General features: G+C 40.5%; 1 protein-coding gene across 2 annotated transcripts in view; it reads right to left on the minus strand.

Moving 5' to 3' along the window:
* USP34 (ubiquitin specific peptidase 34) overlaps positions 1 to 18,825 on the minus strand; it is a 149,377-nt gene extending 130,552 nt beyond the window's left edge. For both annotated transcript variants that reach the window (XM_039347569.1, XM_039347568.1), the window contains exons 1-3: positions 18,257 to 18,825; positions 3,819 to 3,906; positions 56 to 479 (exon numbers count right to left, since the gene is read on the minus strand). In XM_039347569.1, the coding sequence (XP_039203503.1) occupies positions 56 to 479; positions 3,819 to 3,906; positions 18,257 to 18,299 (555 nt within the window). In that variant the 5' untranslated portion in view covers positions 18,300 to 18,825. The remainder of the gene's footprint in view (positions 1 to 55; positions 480 to 3,818; positions 3,907 to 18,256) is intronic.
* Between the last annotated feature and the right edge of the window lie 624 nt (positions 18,826 to 19,449).

Below are 19,449 nucleotides of genomic sequence, written 5' to 3' on the forward strand. Positions count from 1 at the left end.
TTAAAGCTAACTTTTAGTTCATTTTCACAAAAAACTCTGTCTGGATAACATGTACCTCTATTGTGGGATGTGTATTATGCTTGTAGGCAGTATACAGAGGAAACTGGATCTGAAAGATTTTTGCAACACAAAGCAAGAGTTTTTCCTTCTCCTCAGTGCTCCATATGCTAAAGGCATCAGAACCTTCTGCAGATTCTTCTTCTGTCAGGATACAAGTTCTCCCAGAATCTTTTTTTTCTTCTGTAGTTTTATGTCTATCTTCATCCTCTTCTTCTCCACGAGTTGCTCTTTCTACATTCAATGGCTCATCAGAGGCATTATTTTCATCTTGCCATGTTGAACCTAAGTTAATAGTGCAATGTTTATACAGCTGGTCCCGAAGAGCCTGTACTTGAGCAATCACTAGATTTATAAGTGCACACACAACTTGATTGAAAATCTCCAAATGCTTATATTCCTTGAAACAGCATAGACACTGCCTGTTTAAAAAAAGATAAATAAAAATTAAAATTCAGAGTTCTCAAATAACTGTGCTAACTACATTAGATTATAGATGAATAACATGGGATTCTTCTGATTTTGCTGAATTACATTTTCCAGCATCCCTCACTACTGAGCGAGGGGACTTGTGAGTTCAGCAGTTTCTATAGGGCTACATGTTGCTGAACTACATACTCATAAAATCTGGCACTGCAAATTTATATATGTCTTAATTTAAGGATTCTTAATTTTTGTATTTATGATTTTAAATAAAGCAGATATACAAATAGAATTCAAATACTTGGTATTTCAAAAACTATTAACATTAAACTGTGTATCTTTAAATAATATGTATTATGTCCAGTACCACACAGGTAGACCTATACTAGCAAGAGCAGTTAGACCAAGGGTCGGCAACCTTAAACACTCAAAGAGCAACTTGGACCCGTTTCTCACAGAAAAAAAAAAACACTGGGAGCAACAAAACCCTTTTGACATTTAAATTGAAGATAATACTGCATATATCCTTTTTTACCTTTATGCTATGTATAAACAAACTATAGTGTATTGCATTTATGGAATGAACTGCTACAAAGAAAACAATTTTTATGCTGGAGAAAGAGGGGGAAAAACTCTTTCTCCTTCACATCCCAGGTGAAAACAATTTTATAACTTATCTACCATCTTTAAATACAGCATAATTATCCCCATACCTCATCTCTTAATTTAAAAAAAATCAAAATATTTCATTAAACGTTCTTTACTAAAAGTCCAGTAAGGACAACATATATTCTCTCTCTCTCTCTCTCTCTCTCTCTCTCTCTCTCTCTCTCTCTCTCTCTCTCTCTCTCTCTCTCTCCTCTCCCCCTCTCTCTCCCTCTTTCCTCTTCCTCTCTCTTTCCTTTCCCTCCCTCTATCTCTTTCTCTCTCTCTCTCTCTCCTCTCTCCCCCCCCTCTCTTCGATCTTCTGCTCACCTGGCCAGCTGGCCTCACGCTGTTCTCCGACAAGCTACACACATTCTTATTGGGCTGGCTCTCTCCTGCCCTTGGTCTGCCAGTCCTCTTCCTCCACTAAGTAAAAGTGTGTGTGTGAGAGAGAGGGGAGGGAGGGAGGGAGGGAGGGAGGGAGAGAGAGAGAGAGAGAGAGAGAGAGAGCGCCTCTCTCTGTCTCTCTCTGCAAATGGCGGAGGACTGGGAGGCGCAGTAGAAGGCTGAAAGAGCCACATGCGGTTCCAGAGCCGCGGGTTGCCGATCCATAAGCTAGACATATATACTGCTTCACAGTACTTTACAGCCCTCTAAGTGGTTTATAGAGCCAGCTTTTGCCCCAACAATCTGTTCCTCATTTTACCAAGTTCGGAAGGATGGAAGGCTGAGTCAACCTTGAGCCACTGAACTCCTGGCAGTGAATAAAGTCAGGCTGCAATACTGCATTCTATCCACTATGTCATCATGGCTGAAATTCTTTTCAATCTTTCCCATTCAATTGTATCTTTCTACATAGGGCCCACTAAACTACCAGAGTAGATTTTAGAAGTATCTATTCCTTTGACAGTTGCTTTTCTAGCAGACAACATTAGATGCAAGTGATACTTCATTTTTAAAAAGTGAGTTTTTCAAACAACTTTCTCAAATATGCTAAACAAGAGTCACTTCATATATGGTGCCTGTAACACTGGAAAGAAGAGACAGTTCATGCTAGTGTTTACTTTTTCTTTGCATTAAGTGAGAGTCCAACAATCCCCTTCACTTCAACATTCTGCAAATAAAGAGGATGGGGGTTCATCTGTTGTGCCCAACATAAATTTTTCCATCAGGTAAGGAAACAAGATGCAATTTTGTTATATTAAACAGGCACAACAGAAGCAGTCAATACCATAACACTGATGGCTGGACATACTAATAACCTATATCCATGGTGGCACGTGTGCCGTCACCCCAGTCCTGGGCCTTCAGCTGAGTTTTATAAGACCTTTTCACTTTAGGCCAGTGGTTCTCAACCTTTCTAATGCTGTGACCCCATAATACAGTTCCCCATGTTGTGGTGACCCCCAACCACTTATACATCACCGGGTGCCAGGGGCGTGGCCAAAGAAAAGGGGAAAAAAATGGCGGACAGCCTTGTTTGGCGATCCCCGTGAAATGGTTGTTCGACCCCAAATGGGGTCCCGACCCACAGGTTGAGAACCACTGCTTTAGGCCTCAGCCGTGGTGTGCCAAAAAAAAAAAAAGTTCAATCAATCAATCAAATTCAAGATCTCAAAAAGTTGTAATTGATTGATTAAATTTTTTAGTCCCACCCAGTCTGCCGTTACCACCGCAGCAATGCCCACCCAATGGGCCATGCCTACCCAATTGGCCACATCCACCCAATGGGCCATGCCCACCCAGCACCCAACGATATATAAGTGGGTTTTGGGTTGCTGTTTGGGCACTCGGTCTCTAAAAGATTCGCCATCACTGACCTATATATATGCCAATAACAGTATTCCACTGAAACTATAAAGATACAATTGATTCATTTAAAATATGCTCAACCATGAAGGGAATAGTGACAAACATTAATTGGCAATGGTGCTGAAATTACTTTGAAACAATCTGTTAGTAGTGAAAATTCTGCTCTGATATAGAAAATTCTGCCAGATATTTACCACACAGCCATGAATAGTAGTACTTGCAGGCCACATACTGACTTAGAAAGCTACATGTTTATATATTTATTTTTATCAATATGTTAACACATTAAAATCAGATAGAAATTAGATATAACTGATGTATATTAAAAGGCAAGTTTTTAAGATGCTGAAAAAATTCAGACCAAGATAAATCACTTCAGAATTTTTTCAGCCTTTAATATAACATATAAGCAGTTAAAAAAGTGTAGTGTCCTACAAACTGAAAAACTGATGCAACAGTCTCCCGCCCAAAAAAATCTATTGTACTTTTACCAAAATTCAAGTAAAAGTTACCATGTAAACCAAAATGATTTATTTGTTTAATACAGAATAACAAACAAAATGTATTATTTTTAGATCAACTTCTCCATATTTACTACTTTTACTATTCAGATTGCCTATATACAAACACATATCTACCGTATATGCCGGCGTATAAGGCGACTTCCGCAAGCATTAAAATTGGCGCCAAAGACGGGGGTCTTATACGCAGAGTCGTCTTATACGCCGGAAATACTGGTAGTTTCCGGTGTATAAGACGATGTTCTAGGAATGCGACTCGGCGCCAAAGATGGGGGTCTTATACGCCGGGTCGCCTAATATGCTGGCATATATGGTACGTAAATGCATCATCAATAAGGGGTACTTAAAAAACAGACTTACCTTTGTGTCCAAGAATTGATATAAGCAAAAATCTTGAGTGCATGCTCCTTTCTGAGTTGCAAGCCATCACCACCATCAGTATCTGATACTAAAGGAAAAATAATGGTAGTATTAGTGTCATGAAATGTCATTTTTAAAATTTCTTATATACTCTATGTCAGTGGTGGCGAACCTATGGCACAGGTGCCAGAGGTGGCACTCAGAGCCCTCTCTGTGGGTACACGCACTATCACCCCAGTCCTAGGCCTTCAGCTGGGTTTTATAAAAACCTTTTCGCTTTAGGCCTCCGCCGCCGTGTGCAAAAAAAAAAAAAAAGGTTCAATCAGTCAGTCAATTTCAACTTCTCGCGGGAAACAAAAAAGATCTTGCAAAGTTGGAATTGATTGATTGAACTTTTTAGTCCCACCCAGTCTGCCGTTACCACTGCAGTCACACTCACCCAATGGGCTACACCCACCCAATTAGCCACATCCAGCCAATGGCCACACCCACCCGACACCCAATGATGCATAAGTGGGTTTTGGGTTGCAGTTTGGGCACTCGGTCTCTAAAAAGTTCGCCATCACTGCTCTATGTCTATGGAGATTCCCAGTCATCCAGGTCCTGGTTGTCCCAAAGGTGCTTTTTCAGGAGGCAACTGGACTTTGTTTTGTTTTTTTGTTTTTGAAGACATTTTGCTTCTCATCCAGGAAGTTTCTTCAGCTCTGACTGATGATGGAGAATGGAAGGATTTATATTCCTTCCAAACAGCTGGTCATTTGCATTTGCACTTCAGTTTGAGATGCAGACAACACAGACTCATCCCCAATATCCTGCACGTGTCTTCAACAATGAAGGGACACAGGGCAGAAAACACCCTTCAGCCAAGGTTCTACACACATCTGCACTACTCAGGTGACCCTGAAGATACAGATGAACCTCCAAAATAGCTTCAACAACTCTCTAAAAGAATGCAAATGACCAGCTGTCTGCAAGGAATAAATCTTTCCATTCCCCACCATCCAGTCAGAGCTGAAGAAGCTTCTTGGATGAGAAGCAAAATGTCTTCAAAGAAAAACAAGAAAGTCCAGTTGCCTCTTAAGAAATATATACTCTTTACTATAAATGGATAAATGACAATTTAAAAATTTCAGGAACATTAAAAATGTTGTTCCCATATTTTAAATTTTTCAACATATTAAGATTTAAACTAATCTGTAGAAAAGTTGTGTCAAACAAATGAGACCACTAATATACTTGCCGGCCACATATTGATTTAGAAAGCCACACATTTATAGATTTATTTATATCAATACATTAACACATTAAAATCAGACAGAAACAAGATACAACTAATATATATTAAAAGGCAGGTTTTTAAGGTTAAAAAAAATAGGACCAAGATAAATCAGTTCAGAATTTTTTCCACCTTTAATACAGGTAGTCCTCGAGTTACAAGTATAATGGAGCCTGCCCATTCCACTCGTAACTTGAAAACTGTAGAGTGAATCTCGTATCTCTAATGAGATCACTCCCTTGCTTGTTAAGACTACATGCTCATTAAGTGCACATGAGGTATCTCAGGGTGGGGAATGCCAGGGGAAGGCTAGTGATGGAATAGGCTCCCAAGGCCTCCCCGACCCACTAAGATACTTTATGCTTCCCCCTCCCTTCCTGCTGAGCCAGACTCACTTACCTTGAAAAGATCCATCTCTTCTTTGCCGTGGTTTCTGCCTTTGAGGGAGAGGAGAGTCGATGGAAGCTCCTGGGTGCCTGTAATATCGCACAAGTTCAGGCACCAATCCTCTTTTGCAGAGAATGGGAGACTGAACTCTCGCGGTGTTTGCTCCCACCCCCAACTCTTTGTCACCACTGCCAGAACAATTTTCACCAAGATAGAGACCTTGGGGAAACTAGAAGCTTCGTCTGCATGCAAATGCACGCTTTGGGGGAGTGAGGAGCAGATGGGGAACTGTCTGCTCTGGCCATCGCTGTCTCCCCCCACCAAAATCAGGGCTTGGAGGCTTGTTTTCGCTGGAAAAAGTCATTTCTCAAGCTCCTGACAAAAACAAGATTCTGGAGCGAGCACGCCTCACTCTTATTGACAGCAATCCTGCAAAAACAAGCCTCCAGAGCGAGCCGGCCTTATTGAGAGCAATCTTACTCTGCGCCTCCATTTCCTTTCACTCAGACGGAGCAGACAAACTCATGTCTGCCACTCAAACATCTTTCATCCGAATGGAGACCAGAGTCACACAGAGTTTCAAGCAGTCACATGGAGCATTCCTTTCCGTTCCTAAAGTACCTCACTGCAGGCACACAGACCTTCCAATCTCTCTCAGGTCTGTGTTTGAGCAGCAGCAGCTTGAGTTTCTCCGCTCCGTCCCAAAGGAAGAAACCAGAAACGCAGAGCAGGATTGTTCTCAATAAGCTGCATGCGCCAGGCTTATTGAGAGACTCCGTTTCCTTTCACTCAGAGTAGAGAAACTCAAGCCGCTGCCGCTCAATGAGTGAGTGAGGAGGAGGAGAGTCGTGAGGATTTGTGCCAGCTGGCCAGGTGAGGACTAGGTCAGGTAGGCTGGCTGGCTGGCTAGGGAGTGGGATCATGGCCGCTCAGGTGGTCGTCACTGCTGCCAGCTTGGATGCGGGTGCAAGGGACCTGGCCCCGCAATGCCTCCCCACTCAGTTGAAGGCTTGTTCCTGCCCTCAAACTAAGGCTGACGCATGTGAGCAAGCAGCGCACCCAGGCCATGGACAGCATTGGTTCCTGCACCTGGCCGATTCCGATTCCACGCTTTGCCCCATAGGCATGTAAACAAAGCAAACACTTCTCCCCCCCCAGAGAATGGAAGCTTCCGGGGACCATGATCTCTTTTGCAGAGAATTTGTGTTTGAACTTGCATAATATTATGACACTCAGGAGCTTCCATTGTTGGTGTGAAAAGCATTTCCAATCCAATTCTCCTCTCCCTCAAAGAGAAAGAAACCAAGGAAGAGAGGAGACAGATTTTGCAAGGTAAGTGAGTCTGGCGCGGCAGGAAGGGGGAAGCAGTTGTGGGGAGCAGGGAGAGGAATAGGGTGAATATTGCAGAGTCTCTGTGGTCACTCATAACTGCAAACAACTGCTGTGGTGCTGCAATAGTCGTAAATTTTGGGATTTGCTTGTAAACAATAGAGGGCACTGATAACGTAACTTCAACGAGCGTTAAGTAAACACTCATAACTCGGGGATTATCTGTATAACATATAAGAAATTGAAAAACAAATTGAAATCTTTTAGGAGTAAAAATAACAATTAAAACTAGAATAATGTGGCTGCCATGGGTGATTTACTTAACTACAACTAAGACTTCCATTATAAGTCAGTATGCTCATGTGATGTTTTGCTTAACTACTGCTTTACTTAACAGAACTGTCAGTCCCAATTTGGGTTCTTAAGCAAGCACTACTTGTACTTATACCATCACAACCATTTAACCCAGCGGTTCTCAACCTGTGGGTCGTGACCCCATTTGGGGTCGAACGACCATTTCACGGGGGTCGCCAAACAACGCAGTCCACCATTTTTCCCCCTTTTCCTTAGCTGTGCTACTCCCTTATTCTATTGGCTTTTGAAAGCCAATAGAATAGACTCTATTCAAGAGACTCTATTCTATTGGCGTTCGAAAGCCAATAGAATCTATTGGTTTTCGAAAGCCAATAGAATAGACTCTCTTGAATAGAGTCTAATTCTATTGGCTTTCAAAAGCCAATAGAAATTGTCCAGGCTGTCTCTGCCCTGCTGAGCCCGCCAAAAGCCCCAGTCTGCAAACGGTGCTGCAAGTTGTCTGCAGCTAAGGTGAGGTTTCTGGACGTTTCCACCCCTCCCTGTTGAGCAACTACTAAATGTAAGTAAAAGAGGGCCAGGGGTGGGAGGTGGACGGGCGCAGGGAGGGTTGCTGGCGCGTGTGGGGTCTGGCGGATGGCTTACCTCCCTTGGGCTGGGCCGGCTGGTGGCCCAGCTGGTGGTCGGCCTGCACCCTTGCTGCTGCGTGTCATGTCCGCCCAGGAGCACCTGGGCCTGCCTGCCGTCGCACCAAACGTGCGGTGGCCAAGGTAAGGCTAGCGGGGCAGCAGCGGGTGCAGGGACGGTTGCTGGCGCGCGTGGGGCCCGGCGGGTGGTTTACCTCCCTTGGGCTGGGCCAGCTGGTGGCCCAGCCGGTGGTCGGCCTGCGCCGTCGCTGCCGCTTGCCAGCTATGCCTCGGCCGGCGCAGGAAGCGGCACCACGCATGCGTGGCGCTCCCGGGCCAAGGCGGTTGCTGGGCGACGGCCCGCATGCAGCCGCAGGAGAGGAGGCGCAGCGTGCGCGCCTCCTCCTGCCCCGCCCACAGAGAAACACAGGTAGTCCTCGACTTACGACCACATGGTTGGGGCCGCGGCATTAGGAAGGTTGAAAACCACTGATTTAACCATAGGAAACGCTAAAGTGAAGTAATGTAAAAAAATATACTGATTCCAGAATGGAAAAAATTATTCCAGTCCTGAGGGTTTACTTATAGAAGCTGTTCCTAAAATGACATAGTTCAGAGGGAGAAATAAGCATTTCAGATTTCTCTGGAACTTTTTATGAAACCAATACCTTTTGCATACCTCTAAATGCAGAGCTATTGCCTCTTGATGTGTGATTGATACAGCAAGCAGTTGGAGCTATGACAGCAATTAATGAATTCAAGCTAGTACACAACCTCAATTACTCTAACATACTGCTCTTTTCTTGTCAATGAAGACATAATTCTAAAAAACCCATGTTACAAGACTAAAGTTAACTCATCTCAAAATAAGTTGCAATTTATTGCAATATATAAAGTTGGTATCACCTACATCCGTCGTCGTCCAATGAAACAAAGTCCAGGCAGGCGGGTACAAGATGTTTAGCAAGGTTTATTCCTGGCAAATGAAAAGTCAGCACTGGGAGTGGTTTGCTCCCAATGCTTTATATAAAGTGCCCCGCTCTACAGCCCCACCCCCAGCAGCAAGCCAGCATCCGCCCAGAGCATGTAAAATACCCTAGGTCCCTTTCCGGCCTTCCCTCAGCCCGACCACACCTCGCTGGCCCTCCATCCAGTCCTTCCGCTGGCCCTCCATGCCCTCGGCTGTCCCCTCCAGCCTCCCGTAGGTCCGCCAGGATGTCAGCAGCCTCCTCTCACCTCCTGGAGCCCTCCATGTTCTCCAGAAACCTTCTGCAATGGCCGGAAGCTTTCCCGACTCCCAGCTGCTGTGGATGATGTCAGGCCTCCCTCCCGGCGGACCTCCGCAGCTGGCGAGAAGTAGGTGACGCGCTGCAGGGCTCGTCGGGGGAAGGGCTGTCCCTGCCTTCCACCTGACCCGTTCGGCGGCTGGCTCGGCTCCGGATCATGGGCGGCGGCTGGCTGTGCAGCTGGCTGCTCCGGTCCGGCCTGGCTGTTCCGGTTCAAACCCCCCCCCCCGGTGAATGGCAAGCCCTGTGAGGCTTGACAGTTGGTTTAAATATCTTGTTTCTGATTAATCATAGTCCAAGATTTGGGAATAAGAAGCTAGATATAATCCTGGTTTCCTTTTTCATAATAATGAAGGTTTACATGCATTATGAAGCTTAACCTTGGTTTCCTGATATAATTCTTCACAATGAAGGTCTACTGCATAATCAAGTTTCTTATGCACAATATGCAATGAGCTATGTTCTGTAACATACTATAATATGCGAATGGAGATACTGATTCCTGGAAACTGTAATATACTACAGCTAGTCCCTGGTCTTTAAATGACCATTCTTTTAATGACCATTCAAAGTTACAATGGCACTAAGAAAAGTGATTTATTACTGTTTTTCACACTTATGGCCATTGCAGCATCCTTGTGGTCATGTGATCAAAATTTGGATGCTTGGCAAAAGACATTTATGAGTGTTGTAGTGTCCAGGGGACATGTGATTACTTTTTGCAAACTTCTGATGAACAAAGTCAACGGGGAAACCAGATTAACTTAATAACTGCAGCAATTCACTTAACAAGTGTAGCAAGAAAGATCGTAAAATGAGGAAAAACTCACTTAACTGTCTTGCTTAACAACAGACATTTTGGACTCAATTGTGGTTGTAAGTTGAGGATTACCTCTACAATATACTCTGATGTGACCAAAAAAGAGGTACAGCTAGTCCTCAAGTTATGACTGTAATGGAGCCTGTCCATTATGGTTGTAAGTTTTGATGGCCATAAAGGAGATCAGTCACATGACCAATCCAGTTTTATGACTTTTTGTGGTGATTATGAAGCAAGTCATTAAGCAAATAATGTTACACTATGGGCCAATTTTGTAAAAACAAAACTAAGGTGGGTATTTTCTGAACTTGTTGCCCTGCCTATAGAGACTAAGCTTCATTTTATCTGATTGTTCCCTTGGTTGTGTTTCATTATCCTGTCTCTCAAGATCATTCCCACATACCGTTATAGGCAGGAAGGTTACTATGCAGCAGGAAGGCTTGTATAGTAGCAGAAATGCTAACTGATTCCTAGAGCCCAAGTTAATGAACAGGATCTCACCTCTGCAATCTGTGAAGCAACACCCATGAAAGCCTTAAATAATTTCTGCATGACAATTGCTACACCAGCAACCCTGCCCTCAAGTCTCAGTTCGTGCCACACCCCAAACCCAGCTGGATACATTTTTGGAAGAGATACCCCCTTCTGGGTTCAGCCTCTCAGTTATACATATCAGATTGGCCCTTTCATCTGTGATTAAATCACAAATGAGAGAGGCCAAACTGACCTTTAGTAGCAGAGGCCAAAAACTAAGGCCCCTGAAGGTCTGCTGATCAGGTATAGGAGTTGAGATTGGGGAGCTGAAATGCAGAACCAGTATAAGGCACCAATTCCACTTCCCTTAAGAATGCCCCATTTGCCATATCTCCCACAATAACTACTCATGCCTATCACCATCATTATACCTGCCCCAACTCCCCCACAGGCTCCAACATTTTCCAATCCAACAACACCCCCCCAGGCTCCAAGACCAGGAACAATTGTTGCATTTATTAAATAATGAATTGAAATATAAAATTAAGACTTATCCAAAGAAATAAAATTCACTACAAAACTCTAAACATTAATATTCATACTGATATCACTTATCATTATTCCTAAAAAGCATATGATCTCATTAAAAGAAATGAATATAACATGAAGTATTAATACTTTACAATGCCTTGGTAAGGCCACACTTGGAATACTGCATCCAGTTTTGGTCACCACAATGTAAAAAAGATGTTGAGACTCTAGAAAGAGTACAGAGAAGAGCAACAAAGATGATTAGGGGACTGGAGGCTAAAACATATAAGGAACGGTTGCTGGAATTGAGTATGTCTAATTTAATGAAAAGAAGGACGAGGGGGGACATGATAGCAATGTTACAATATCTCAGGAGCTGCCACAAAGAAGAGGGTGTCAAGCTATTCTCCAAAGGGCCTGAAGGCAGGACAAGAAGCAATGGATGGAAACTAATCAAGGAGAGAAGCAACCTTGAACTAAAGAGAAACTTCCTGACACTTAGAACAATTAACCAGTGGAACAACCTGCCTCCAGGAGCGGTGAATGCTCCAACACTGGAAGTTTTTAAGAAGAGACTGGACAGCCATTTGTCCGAAATGGTATAGGGTTTCCTGCCTGAGCAGGGGGTTGTAGTAGATGACCTCCATGGTCCCTTATTATTATTAATAATAATAAAAACAATATTAAGTTCTAAATTTCTTCCCCTTCTACTTGACTGATTACATCAAAATAAACATTAAAATGTCTTCCCTCTGTATTCTTAAGTACATGACATGTGATTATATATATATATATATATATATATATATATATATATATATATATATATATATATATGAAAGCCATTCTTGTTTAAATTCATTTTTTTCTTCTTAATGTTAGATTTCCTTATGGTGCCAAGAAAATCCTATCTAAATGCACCTGGGAAAAAATCATAATGACTTAACCTCAGTTCAAGTCCTGTTAATCTAACAAATAAATCGTCATTCATGGCATACGTACTCAAGAACATATGTATAGTACTATGTGAACATGGCCTCAAATGACTATTGTATGAACAAGTTGATCATGTAACAATTACTACTGCAGGTAGTCCTCAACTTATGACCGCAATTGAGCCCAAAATTTATGTTAAGTGAGAAATGTGTTAAGTGAGTTTTGCCCCATTTTACAACTTTTCTTGCCACATCTGTTTAAGTGAATCACTACAGTTGTTAAATTCTTAACTTAAATTCTTAAGTTGTTAAGTGAATCTGGTATTCCCATTGACTTGACAGGTCACAAAAGGTGATCACATGACCCTGAGACACTGTAATCATCATAAATGTGGATCAGTTGTCAAGCATCCAAATGTAAATTACATGACCATGGGGATGCTGAAATGGTCATAAGTGTGAAAATGGTCATAAGTCACTTTTTTCAGTGCTGTTGCAACTTCAAACAGTCACTAAGCAAATTGTTGTAAGTCAAGGACTACTCGTACTACACTACAACATGTAGTCCTCACTTTAAACAGATCATTTAGTGTCCAAAGTTACAACAAAACTGAAAAAAGTAACTTATGAACTTTTTTCACACTTATGACTGTTGCAAGACCCCTAGGGTCACATGATCAAAATTCAGGCTCTCGGCAACTGACTCATATTTATGACGGTTGCAATGTCTTAGCGTCATATGATCATCTTTTGCAACGTTTTGACAACTAAAGTCAATAGAGAAGCCAGATTCACTTAACCGTATTACTAACTTAATAACTGCAGTTAATTCAATTAACAACTATGGCAAGAAAAGCCGTAAAATGGGGTAACTCACTTAACTGTCTTGCTTAGCAACAGAAATTTTGGGCTTAGTTGTTGTCATAAGTTGAGGACTACTTGTGCTACCATAGGTAAAACTACACCATAGAAAGGTAAGTAAAATTTAAAGTACACTGCTCAAGCAGTAACAAAGCAAAAGTAAAAAATAAAGTAAAATATCATAGGTCTGGTTGCATTCACATATTGCAATATACAATTTGTTTTTATCATCCACAAGACATATGGGTATGATTTCCACAACACGCTAAACTATTTTCTATGGTTTTCTATTCAAACCATAATGCTGGATTCAAACATTCTAAGTCAAAACCAACCACACGATGTAGCAGAATGTATAACCCCAATGTTATCTGCAAGAATTTGAGCATCAAATGATTCAAGTTCTCATAATTAAGGTCTTGTAGAGTCCTTGGTGTTTTCTAAGCTTGGTTGTTTGCTTGCAGACATTTTATTATCTGACTAGGTAATATCACAAGTATGGATGATGTGGATTTGCTGCCTATTTGTAGTTTGCCCTGTCACTGTTGGTGGGGGTATGGTTTTCTCCTTGGCAGTTCCTTGATTATGGTATTGCTTTATCTGTGTCTATTGATGGCTGATTTTTCTAAATACAAACTTCCAAGAATTCCCTGGCATTTTTGGATCTAGCTTGATCTAGGATGCACACACTTTCCCAGTTGAAATTACAGTGCAGTCTGTCCATCTCTTGTAAAATTAAGGAATTTTCATAGTCTTCTGACTGCAAATTTGTATTCATGGATAAGCTCTCCTATCATCTGCCTGTCCTACATAGTGATTGTTGATTGTTATATATTCTTGCCTGATATGTTGTAAAAAAGAGATGGAGTTTTTCAATAACTACCTCAATAGCAGGAAAATGTTGATTATATCTATGCTGTTGGGTTTCATAAAGGTAATCAAAACTTGGTTTTTCCACAGGTCTTGGGGCTAAGAATTTAGTGGGCTGCTCTCTTCTGTAATATGGTAATTAATAAATGTAATTTTATCTTTTTTCTGGCATCTCACTGGTGCTTTGTATAAGACTGCAGTATCACACAAATAAATTACAACTATGATACTTTTAACCTGATTTATACCTTTTTATCAATTAGAGATATAAGCCATTCTTAAACTATTTCAAAAGTTTACTATTCCATAATTTAATTAACTAGTCTATGTAATATTCATTGGACATTTATAATCTACTCTCCTACCCTAGGCATTTTATTATGCATATGGATATAGAACAAATTTTGTTTTGTTGATTTGGGATTTAGTACTGTTCATTTATATAAAAAAGCCCTATTCTCAATCAACCCTCTACTATGTGTTGATATAACTTTATTCAATCTCTTGAAGCAAATGTTTAGCAAGACTATTAAGAGTTCAATAGTTTATAAATTATGTAAAATGCAAAATGTGCCAAATGACAATACCATTGCAATTTACACCATTTATATAGATTTAATTTTAAAAAATAATATAATTTTATGTACATTGTAAAATTGCACCACTTACATTATACAAATGCTGCAAAAACTGGAGTCTGTCAAATTTATGTCAAATCACAGTGATAAATAAAATTTCCATGATAAAAATGATGGAATTCGATTTACTGTACTTTCATGAACAATGTTTTGTATTTTTCACAGATCACACTGCTGATATCCATTAGCAAAATAAGAAATTCAGTTATTCTTCATGCAATGAAGCCTCTATTTATCTTGATACAAAAAATGTAAAGTGATTTATGAAAAGATTAAATTATCTTTAGCTAAGAGTGCCAGAAAATATACAAAATAATTTTATTATAATTTTTATATAAATATTTTATATGACTGCAATTTGCAATATTTTTGCCAGTTTCCAGCATTTCTGGTTTCCAGCAAAAAATATCATTGTAGAAAATGGATTCCCTCAATGAGCACTGCAAAAAAATATCAAAAGTTCAAGTTTGGTCATGTGATTCCTTGATTTAGAATCATAACAATTTACAGCTCACAGTTGTAAGTCAAGAACTACCTGTATGGGCTTTTAAATGTCATAGATAGCACATTAACCCGAATGTTAAAAGAGATCCAAAGCTAGTGCAATTGATATAGTAATGGAATTACCTTTCCAAAACCTGACCATCATTAAATTTTAGTGCTGAATTAATTCTAAACACTCTTCAAAAGTAGCTACATACTTTAAATGTAACCGTATTTTTAAGTCACCTCAATCTTATGAGCCTCAAAGAAGTGTATATAGGTAATCTTTGATTTACAACCATTCATTTAATGATCATTCAATGTTATGTAACTTATGACAATTTTTCACACAATCACTGCAGCATCCCCATGGTCACATATTCAAAATTTAGACACTCAGCAACTGACAGATATTTATGAGAATAGCATTTTGAAACTTTTAAACAAGCAAAGTCAATACAGAAGCTAGATGCACTTAACAACCATTTTATTAACTTAACAATTGCAGTGATTCATGTAACAGCTGTGGCAAAAAAACCTCACTTAAGTATCTTGCTTAGCAATGGAAATGTTGGGCTCAATTGTGATTATATGTTGAGGACTATTTGTACATGCCCTTTGTGTTCAAACTGTCTTCCAATATCAAAAATATTTTTCTGAAGTTTTGGAAGGCAATTGTGCATCTTAGAAAAAGGTATGGCTGCTTTAAGGACTTGTATATAATTGTAGAAGATCAAGAACTTTTCTTCTTATTTTTACAAGTTCTATTTATTACAGGTACCTTTAAATGTGATTTAAAAAATTCTGATATACTTTAATGTAAAAACAAAAGAAAACACAATTATCAGTTATTTTTATGGGTTCTATCTTGAAATAAATTTTCAACTAAATAACACTCTGAAAATGTTCAATTGCTAATAACCAGTTCTCAGTACTATATACTAAGTGATCCAAGATACTGTAGAAAGTGAAGATTATTAGTCTATCATAGCCAAAAATCAGAAGGAATATGCAGCTTGGCTAATGAATATTAAAAAGACAAAAGCATTGTCACCTGCAGCTCAATTCCTTAGATGTATAAACTGGATCATAACTCAGTTCAGTCACTCCATTCATTTGATGTAGCTCACAAATGCAGGTAGTCCTTGACTTATGATCACAACTGAGCCTAAAATTTATGTTGCTAAGCTAGACATTTGTTAAATGAGTTTTGCTCCATTTTATAACCTTTCTTGTTACATGGAATAACAACTGCAGTTTTTAAGTTATTACAACAATTAAGTGAATCTGACTTCCCCATTGACTTTGCTTGTCAGAAAGTCACAAAAGGTATTCACATGATCCTGGGACATTGCAACTACTGTATTTTCCGGTGTATAAGACGACTTTCTAAACCATGCAAATCTTCTCCGAAGTCAGGGGTCGTCTTATACGCCAAGTCGTCTTATACGCCGGAAAATACCGTATTCTCCGGCATATAAGACGACTTTCTAACCATGCAAATCTTCTCCGAAGTCAGGGGTTGTCTTATACGCCGGGTTGTCTTATACGCTGGAAAATATGGTATCATAAATATGAACCAGTTTCCAAGCATCTGAATTTTAATCACATGTCCTGCAACAGTCTTAAGTATGAAACGGTCATAAATTACTTTCTTCATTGCTGTTGTAACTTCAAACAGTCACCAAACAAATGGTTGTAAGTTGAGGACTACCTGTGCTTATGCTGTTTAATCAAGTATATTAGTCTCAAAAGATACTATTAGATTCCTTCTAATAATTGATTCTAGGTGTTTTTAAAAACCCTCAACATAAAATTTAGAATAACTGAAATGTTTAAATACTGTCTTAAACCTATTAATCACAGCAAAAGCCATCTCAAATTCACTAGAGAATAAATGTTGCAGAATGTGGTAAGTTATTTCTGGTCAACATGCAAAGGTCTGCATATCAATGGACAAAATCTGTGAAAATATAAATGCCAAATGATAATCAGAAGAAGTACAGCTCAGTTTCTTAATTCAAATAGCAAAGAGCCATTATTTCAAAGTATGGCCAATCTCTCAAAATAAATGAACAATTTTCAAAAGATCTCATAAGCTTAATTGATTGTGAAATTCTTATCTCCTACCACCATTATACATGGATCTCAGCACCAAGAACATCATTTTTTCTCCATCAAATTATAGCCATATTAATACAAAGCATATGAACAACTTACAATTGGAATTATATCAGGCCTACTCCAGAGAATCCTAAGCACTGCCTGCAATTCTTGAAACCAACTCATGGATAAGATACAATAACTGCAAGCAATCACACCAAAAGTAACCTTATTTTTTTACGGTTTTGTTTCCACCTATTCTCTTTCCAGGAGTTTTAACCTAACAGGTTTCTTTTTATATCACCAAATTAGGGCAGAACAGCACCAGTCAAGCATCCAAAACAGTTTTATATTAGATAAATCATAAACATTTTTGACCCAAAAAACATTAAATATCTAAGACTTACGGCCCAAATTCTACATGTTCTTCCTTAGAATCAAGTCTTAGTTGTGAGAGATTTACTCCAAAACCTGCAAAAATTCTCTTTCAAGGTAAATATTCATATATTTGTGTTGCAATCAACATAAAACAGTTTGGAAGCAAAACAAATGAGGCAAATATTTTTTAAAAAACTAAAGCATAGAAACTACTGCATCTATATGTAGAGAATGGTTGGAATTAAGTTTAAAACATTTAAAGAATCTTTTACAGCATCAGAAGCACTGTAACATCATCCAACAATGTAGAATCAAGCAGAAAATAAGGCAGAATAGAATAAAGCTTTTTCCAAGATTACTCCAGTTGAAAGTCCTTCCATCAACCCCACTTAAGATCTTAACAGCTCTGCAGGTGACGAGAATGAGACTGCAACCATAGCTTTATTCCTGGCGTGCCCCAAACATCATAATCCAGACCGCCCTCGTTTGTCTGCAAGCTCATCCGGAGCACAAGAACTAGGCCGCGTTCTTTTAGCCGGAGGATGCAACTAATAGGAACATACTGAAGAGGAAAAGCAGAGAAAATTTACCAGTATTGATTTCGTTCACTTCTTACCCAATTTGCACCATTTAAGGCAGAGGATCTTTCTACAGCTCCATATCACCGGTATCTCTCGTTTGCAGATATCTTGTTTGTAAGATGAGGAAAAACGAGGAGGGATGGCAGCCAGAAAGGCCATCCTCGTCCTCTACTACTCCTAAAGGCAACGCCATCCCGTGCTTATTCAAGAGTAGGCGCCGATTGACTTTCCAATTGGGCCCTCCCTCCGCGCAAAAGGTGCCAGCCTTAATCCGGTAGCAGGCCTTCCCGTATGACCATTTCACTCCTAGCAAGCCTTTTCAGCCCTTTCCCAGCTCTAAGGGAGCGAAGTGAAATAGTGGAAACGGGGCAAGAAGACCCGGTATCGCCAGTCTCTCTCTCTCCCTCCCTCCTTCCTCTAGAGCAGTAGCAGTAACAACAATCATTGCATTTTCTAGCTGTATTCACGCGACCCGGTTCGTACAAAACAGGCCGGGGAAGAAAGTACGAGATGCTTCCCCTCCTCGTTGATCAAGGTTTTCAACTTACTCTCATTTAACACCTCCAGCAGCTCAGCACAGCTCTCACACATTGTTCATTAAACAGCAGCAGCCGCCGCCGCCTCCTCCTCCCGACCATTGATTGATCCGCTCTCGGTCGCCGCTGATTGATTGATGGCGAATGGAGGAGGGGGAGGGGAAGAGGCCGGTGGGGGGATGGGTACCTGAGTGTGACAGAGGGGGAGGGAAGGAAGGAATAATCGTAAAGGGGAGCGGGAAAGAAGAGGGTTTGTAAAAGTGATTTCAGGATAGGAGGAAAGACGAGGAGGCGACAATCTAATGCAAAAGAGTTTGGCAGCCACCGAGGGAGAAGGAGAAGGCGAGTCACTCACTGACTGCTAAGGCCTCTACGTGCCGCCATTTTGCTGAGGGGGAAAGGAGGAGGGAAAGAGGAGGAGATTGCACGAGGGAAGGAGGCGGGGCGAGAAAGGCAGGGGGAGCGCGAAGACCGCGCGCGCAGATTCTGTTCTGCCTCGGATATTTCCGGCCAGAACGGCGGGAGGCGAAGGAAAGGAGGAGGAGTTCTTTCCTCGAGTCGTCTGGGGGCGGTGCGAACAGAATGAGAAGAGTGCAGTTGGGAGGGCAAAATGGCGGCGAGGATGTCTCCGCCCCAGTTTCGTGCAAGGCGGGAGGCGTTCGGCTGTCGACGTCATCGAGGCTCAGTGGAGAACACCGTGGTGGGAGGGGCGAAAGTCTTCGATAGAATTCCGTAGATAGAGATGCATTGCCCAATCAGCTGTATTTTTTTTTTTTTTGTACAGAAGTGTTGACCATGTGGGTAAGTAGAGTTGGAATGGAGATAAGAAAAAAAAAAATCCTTTGCTGAATTAGGGCAGTTTTGAGTTTTCCTTTTGTCATATGTTTGTCAATTCTCCCTGTCAGTTTTCTCACCACAGTGCTCCATTTGAAGACTCGCTTTATTTAGATAGCTATTAATATTTTCAAATAAACAGATAAAAAACAAAGTAGAAAGAGGTAGCAATGAAAAAGAAAGTAAAGCCAGAAGTACAGAAAGAAAAAGAAATACAAAGAAATGACTTCAGACTTAAAAATATGAATATAAATTTACATTAAGCTCTAATATTACAACATAGCTTTATTTTTTCTCTTATCTACCATTTTGCCTAATCATCAAATCCATATGTCACCATTTCATTTTTTTTGTTTCACTCAAAAACTGAG

The sequence above is a fragment of the Crotalus tigris genome, unplaced genomic scaffold (genome assembly GCF_016545835.1).
Source record: "Crotalus tigris isolate CLP2741 ecotype Arizona unplaced genomic scaffold, ASM1654583v1 scf7180000018085.976183, whole genome shotgun sequence".
NCBI classification, from domain to species: domain Eukaryota; kingdom Metazoa; phylum Chordata; class Lepidosauria; order Squamata; family Viperidae; genus Crotalus; species Crotalus tigris.